General features: G+C 42.9%; 1 protein-coding gene across 6 annotated transcripts in view; it reads left to right on the forward strand.

The window, feature by feature from the left end:
- The window catches only part of SLC25A16 (solute carrier family 25 member 16), a 63,882-nt gene extending 56,971 nt beyond the window's left edge, over positions 1-6,911 (forward strand). For 4 of the 6 annotated variants that reach the window (XM_037733202.1, XM_017513689.2, XM_017513692.2 and 1 more), the window contains one exon: positions 2,994-3,380. In XM_037733202.1, coding sequence (XP_037589130.1) covers positions 2,994-3,150 — 157 coding nt within the window. In that variant the 3' untranslated portion in view covers positions 3,151-3,380. Of the gene's footprint in view, positions 1-2,962; positions 3,381-6,486 lie in introns of those variants that run through there. The other 2 variants (XM_037733201.1, XM_017513693.2) reach the window with 2 other exon arrangements.
- Positions 6,912-6,917: the final 6 nt, after the last annotated feature.

The following is a 6,917-nucleotide window of genomic DNA, read 5'->3' on the forward strand; positions in this document are numbered from 1 at the left end:
AGTCTTACTTGGTTGCCCAGGGTGGAGTGCAGTGGTGCGGTCTTGGCTAACTGCAACCTCCACCTCCCAGTTCAAGTGATTCTCCTGCCTCAGCCTCCCAGGTAGCTGGGATTACAGCTAGTGGATTACACCCACTACCACGCCTGGCTAATTTTTGTATTTTTAGTAGAGACAAGATTTCACCATGTTGGCCAGGCTGGTCTCAAACACCTGACCTCAAGTGATCTGCCTGCTTCGGCTTACCAAAGTGCTGTGATTACAGGTATGAGCCACCTTGCCTGGCCTACAGTCAGGTTCTAATCCTCCTGTTAAAATTTAATTTAGGGCTGGACACCATAGCTCACGCCTGCAATCCCAGCACTTTGGGAAGCCAAGGAAGGCAAATCACCTGAGGTCAGGAATTTGAGACCAGCCTGGCCAACATGGTGAAATACATCTATACTGAAAATATAAAAATTAGCCAGATGTGGTGGTGGGCACCTGTAATGCTAGCTACTAGGGAGGCAGAGGTTGCAGTGAGCCAAGATGGTGCCACTGCATTCCAGCCTGGGCAACAGAGTGAGACTCTGTCTCAAAAAACAAACAAAAAAAGCTGGGTGCTGTGGCTCACACCTGTAATCCCAGCAGTTTGGGAGGCCGAGGCAGGGCGGATCACAAAGTCAAGAGATCAAAACCATCCTGGTCAACATGGTGAAACCCCGTCTCTATTAAAAAAATACAAAAAATTAGCTGGGCATGGTGGCACGTGCCTGTAACCCCAGCTACTAAGGAGGCTGAGGCAGGAGAATTGCCTGAACCCAGGAGGCGGAGGTTGTGGTGAGCCGAGATCGCGTCATTGCACTCCAGCCTGGGTAACAAGAGCAAAACTCCATCTTAAAAAAACAAACAAACAAACAAACAAAAAATTAGTTGGGCATGGTGGCGCGTACGTGTATCCCAGCTACTCGGGAGCTGAGGCAGGAGAATCACTTGAACCGGGTGCTGGGGGTTAAAGTGAGCTGATCGTACCACTGCACTCCAGCCTGGCTACAGAGCGAGACTCCGTCTCAATTAAAGAAAGAAATATTACTCAGGAGGCTGAGGCAGGAGAATTGCTTGAATCCAGGAAGTGGAAGTTTCAGTGAGCCGAGGTTGTACCACTGTACTCCAGCCTGGGTGACAGAGTGAGACCCTGTCTCAAACAAAAGAAAAAATATATACGTAATTGTGAAAAATATTTTTTGTTTAACCTTAAATATCTAAAATATCACCTCAACATTTCTCTCTCTCTCTCTCTCTCTCGCTCTGTGTGTGTGTATATTTTTTTGTGATGGAGTCTCACTCTGTTACACAGGCTGGAGTGCAGTAGTATGATCTTGGCTCACTGCAACCTCTGCCTCCTTGGATCAAGTGATTCTCCTGCCTCAGCCTCCTGAGTAGCTGGAATTACAGGTGTGTGCCACTACACCTGGCTCATTTTTGTATTTTTAGTAGAGACGGGGTTTCACCATGTTGGCCAGACTGGTCTCAAATTCCTGACCTCAAGTGATCCACTCATCTCAGCCTCCCAAAGTATTGGGATTACAGGCGTGAGCCACCACACCAGGCCTCAATATATATATATTTTTATACTAAGTATTTGAAATCCAGGATTTGTTTTATATTCATAGCCCATCTTGATTTGGACTGCCACATTTCAAGTGCTCAATAGCCATACGTGGCTAGTGGCTACTGTTATTGTACAGTACAGCTCCAGAGTTTTCTTTGTAGAGATTTAAAACCATTCCATTTGATTGGTGATAAGTTGTCAGGGAAGGAGCAGAACATTTGTTCATGAACTTGGGTTGCCTTGTTCACTGAAAAGATTTTTTTGGGCCAGGGCCATTGCCTCATGCCTGTAGTATCCAGCTACCTGAGAGGCTGAGGTAGGAGGTTCACTTGAGGCCAGGAGTTTGAGACCAGCCTGGAAAACATTGTAAGATCTTGTCTCTAAAAAAATTTTAACTAAAAAAAAAAAAAAAAAATTAGTGAGTCATGGTGGTGTGTGCCTGTAGTCCCAAGAGGCTGAGGTGGGAGGATTGCTTGTGCCCAGGAGTTAGAGGCTGTTGTGAGCTGTGATTGCCAATGCACTCCAGCCTGGGCAACAAAGTGAGAACATGCCTCTTAAAAAAAAAAGATTTTTGAAAAGATTTCAGTTCAGATCGTCTATTGAAAGTAAAAGGCCAAGCCCAAATTATTGGTTTGAAAGGAAAGGAACAATTCTGAAACAGGAACGTCTTCTAGGGGCATGGTGGCTTGTGCCTGTAGTCCCAGCTACTTGGAACTACTTGGGAGGCTGAGGCAGAAGTGCCTCAACCCAGGAAGCGGAAGTTGCAGTGAACCGAGATCGCGCCACTGCACTCCAGCCTCGGTGACAGAGCAAGACTCCGTCTCAAAAAAAGAAAAAAAAAATACAAAAGTTAGCTGGACTTGCTGGCGTGTGCCTGTAGTCCCAGCTACTTGGGAGGCCGAGGCAGGAGAATTGCCGAAACCCGGGAGGCAGAGTTTGCATTGAGCTGAGATCATGGCACTGCACTCCAGCCTGGGTGGCAGAGTGAGACTCTGTCCAGAAAAAAAAAAAGCTATTCAAGATGGTATTTAAGCTTCTTTAAAAATTGATATGGGCTGGGTGAGATGGCTCACGCCTGTAACCCCAGGGAGGCTGAGGAGGGCGCAGATCGAGACTATCCTGCCAGCTTGGTGAAACCCTGTCTCTACTAAAATACAGAAGTTAATTGGGCGTGGTGACACATGCCTGTAATCTCAGCTACTCAGGAGGCTGAGGCAGGAGAATTGCTTGAACTTAGGAGATGGAGGCTGCAGTGAGCTGCGATCCTGCCACTGTAATCCATATTCCAGCCTGGGCAACAGAGGAGAGTTCATCTCAAAAAAATAAATTGATATTATGGATCCTGAAATTGTTTCTTCATGATTGGCTATAGAGGTGTCATAATTTAATCATCATTGTCTTTCAGTACCATGCGGGATACTATGAAGTATGTCTATGGACACCATGGAATTCGGAAAGGACTCTATCGTGGTTTATCTCTTAATTACATTCGCTGCGTTCCCTCTCAAGCAGTAGCTTTTACAACATATGAACTTATGAAGCAGTTTTTTCACCTCAACTGAAAAAAAAATCATGGTTTGTTTTTCTTAATACATTCTCAGAGGGCAAAATGAAATATTACTTTAATTGTGGGGGGAACAGTACTTGAATGGGGATAGTTACCCTGTCACAGGAACCACTGGTATTTTAGTACTTGATTATTTTTTCTTTAGTCACAAATCAGAAGTGCTTACCATACTTCTTGATGCCAAACATTATACCTTAGAACACTGAAAAAATATTCTTAAGCTGATGGTGGCTAAACCGCTTTAAAGCTTTATTTGGAAGTAGAACTAGCTTTAAAACGGGGTTCAAGAGGTTGCCATTAACTTTTTCTTGCTGTTCAAACTTTTTTGTTTTTTTCTTTGAGACAGAGTCTTGCTCTGTCGTCCAGGCTGGAGGCAGTGGCATGATCTTGGGTCACTGCATCCTCCACCTCCCTGGTTCAAGCAATTCTCTGCCTCAGCCTCGAAGTAGCTGGGATTACAGGTATCCACCACAACGCTTGGCTAATTTTTTGTATTTTCAGTAGAGATGGGGTTTCACCGTCTTGGCCAGGTTGGTCTTGAAGTCCTGACCTCATGATCTACTCCCTCTCAGCCTCCCAAAGTGCTGGGATTACAGGCCTGAGCCACCCTGCCTGCCTGTTCAAAGTTTTTAATTGTATTCTTGGTTTTTAAAAGACTGACAGTGTTTATTATTATTAAAATAAGCTGGGTTGGTTATATTGCAGTAGAGTAATGAGAACTGAATTTTTAAGTTCTATAAAACAGTCAGCATTGAAGTTTTATTTTCGTTATCTCTCTTCTCACCATTCTGCTCCACTGGATAATAGAGAACGAACTTTTTCCTTCATTTTTTTTTCTTTCATTTTTAAAATAAAATTAAGGTTATATTTAAAAAGTAGCCATGTAGAGACTAAAAAATAAATGAAGAAGCTAGGTACTGTAGCATGGGCATGTGGTCCCAGCTACTCCGGAAGCTGAGGTGGGAGGTTCACTTGAGCCCTGGAATTCCATGCTAGCCTGTGCAACATCATGAGACCCCGTTTAATAAATGAATGAATGACTAAGTTTTGCTCAAATGTTATTACTAGGTACTATGAGTGACTTACATGTGTTTTAAAAAGTCAGTGTGTTTCACAGAAACAGAAACAAAAATACTGAATATCTTTGCTCTCAAAAACAAAGTAGCATTACAGATTTGTTTTTGTTTGTTAGATGATTTGCTGTATATAAGAATATTTATTTAAGTAGGCTGTGAAATATTTATTAATATAGATGTGAATATCAAAAAATGTTTCTAAGGTATTATGTCATGAGGCATCAACTAGTTCTTCCATGTAAAATAATTTTAGTGCAATATAAAGATGTAGAAATTTAAAATATGATTTGAATTGTTATCCTTTATATTAAGAAAATGGTTTAAAATGTAAGAATTCCATTTATTGTGTTTAGAGTACTTTTTATGATTTATTATAAGCATGGCAGAAATAGGAAGGAAACATTTAAAGTTCTGTCTTCAGAAAGAGTAATTTGTAGAATTGATGTGATTTTCAAGACATTAAAAGGCCAGGCACGGTGGCTTATACCTTTATTCCCAGCACTTTGGGTGGCCGAGTCGGGTGGATCACCTGAGATCAGGAGTTCAGGACCAACATGGTGAAACCCACCTCTACTAAAAATACAAAAATTAGCCAGCATGGTGGCATGTGCCTATAGTCCCAGCTACTTGGGAGGCTGAGACTTGAGTCGGGGAGGTAGAGGTTGCAATGAGCTGAGATCACACCACTGTACTCCAGCCTGGGTGACAGAGTGAGACTCCATCTCAAAAGAGAAAAAAGACATTAGAAAACTAAGTTGAGGCCAGAAGTGTTGGCTCTCGCCTGGAATCCCAGCACTTTGGGAGGCCAAGGCAGGAGGATATCTTGACCCCAGGAGTTCGAAACCAGACTGGGTAACATAGTAAGAACCCGTCTCTTTCAAACAAATGAAAGAAAACTAAGTTGAAAGTTTTGCTTCAATTTTTATTTCTTTGCATAAAAGGTTTCTTGTCATATCTTGGTAAAAATTTGATGAGCTGGTTTCACTTTGAAAGTCTTTATTTTGGCCGGGCATAGTGGCTCACGCCTGTAATCCAGCATTTTGGGAGGCCGAGGCAGGTGGATCACCTGAGGTCAGGAGATTGAGACCAGCCTAGCCAACATGGAGAAACCCCATCTCTACTAAAAGTATAAAAATTAGCCCGGCGTACTGGCGGGCACCTGTAATCCCAGCTACTTGGGAGGCTGAGACAGGGAGAATTGCATGAACCCAGGAGGCAGAGGTTGCAATGAGCTGAGACTGTGCCACTGCGCTCCAGTCTGAGCGGCAGAGCCAGACTCTTGTCTCAAAAAAAAAAAAAGAAAAGAAAAAAAGAAATACATTTGTTCTGCCGGGCGCGGTGGCTCACGCCTGTAATCCCAGCACTTTGGGAGGCCGAGGCGGGTGGATCACGAGGTCAAGAGATCGAGACCATCCTGGTCAACATGGTGAAACCCCGTCTCTACTAAAAGTACAAAAATTAGCTGGGCATGGTGGCGCATGCTTGTAATCCCAGCTACTCAGGAAGCTGAGGCAGGAGAATTGCCTGGACCCAGGAGGCAGAGGTTGCGGTGAGCCGAGATCGCGCCATTGCACTCCAGCCTGGGTAACAAGAGCGAAACTCCGTTTCAAAAGAAAAAAAATACATTTGTTCTTCAAACCATTTTGTGTAGTTTCATTTCTAGACCACACTGTGGTTAATTATTCTTATTAAATCTTAAGATAATTTAAGTATGTAAAATAAATATCGGGCCAGGCGTGGTGGCTCATGCCTGTAATCCCAGCACTTTGGGAGGCCGAGGTGGGTGGATCACGAGGTCAGGAGATTGAGACCATGCTGGCTAACACAGTGAAACCCCTATCTCTACTAAAAGTACAAAAAATTAGCCAGGCGTGGTAGCACCTGCCTGCGGGCCCAGCTACTCAGGAGGCTGAGGCAGGAAAATTGCTTGAACCCAGGAGGTGGAGGTTGCAGTGAGCTGAGATTGCGCCATTGCAGTCCAGCCTGGGTGACAGAGCAAGACACTGTCTCAAAAAAAAAAAAAAAAAAAAAAGCGTCTCAGTTATGTTGTCAGTAAAAGGGGATTGCAAATATTTTTTAAATAAAAATTTGCACTCTATTTCTGTTATAGAATACAGAGGATATTAAAAATTCATTTTATCCATGTGTTAACAATTTCTTTTAACTGTTTACACGTTGAAGCACAGATGCTAAACATAAGTCAGAATGGAAGACTGTTTAAAATAATGACTTTGTTTATATCTGATTTATTTCAGATAGATTACCCAAAGTGCATCTTGCCAGGTTATCTTCCATTTGAAGATTGAGATTTTATGTCTTTTTTGAACTTTATTGTTCCTCTCTTCCAGCTCTCAGTGGGTATAGCTCTCTGGTCTGTATAATGGGACAGTGGTCTGGCCTACGGATTGATAAGTGAGGTTTGCCTCCTAGTTTTCAGTGATTGCCTGTAGAAGATGGAGAAGTTACTGGATATATTTAATGATATCTCATTTCATTCCTTTTTTTTTTTTTAAATGATAGAGTTTTACTTGGTTGCCAAGCTGGAGGGCAGTGGCGTGATCTTGGCTCACTGTAACTTCCACCTCCGGGGTTCAAACGATTCTCCTTTGTCATCTTTCTAAGTAACTGAGATTACCTCCATGTCCTACCATGTCTAGCTGAGTTTTATATTTTTCTTTTTTCTTTT

This window comes from Cebus imitator, unplaced genomic scaffold, assembly GCF_001604975.1.
Source record: "Cebus imitator isolate Cc_AM_T3 unplaced genomic scaffold, Cebus_imitator-1.0 Scaffold499, whole genome shotgun sequence".
Lineage (NCBI taxonomy): Eukaryota > Metazoa > Chordata > Mammalia > Primates > Cebidae > Cebus > Cebus imitator.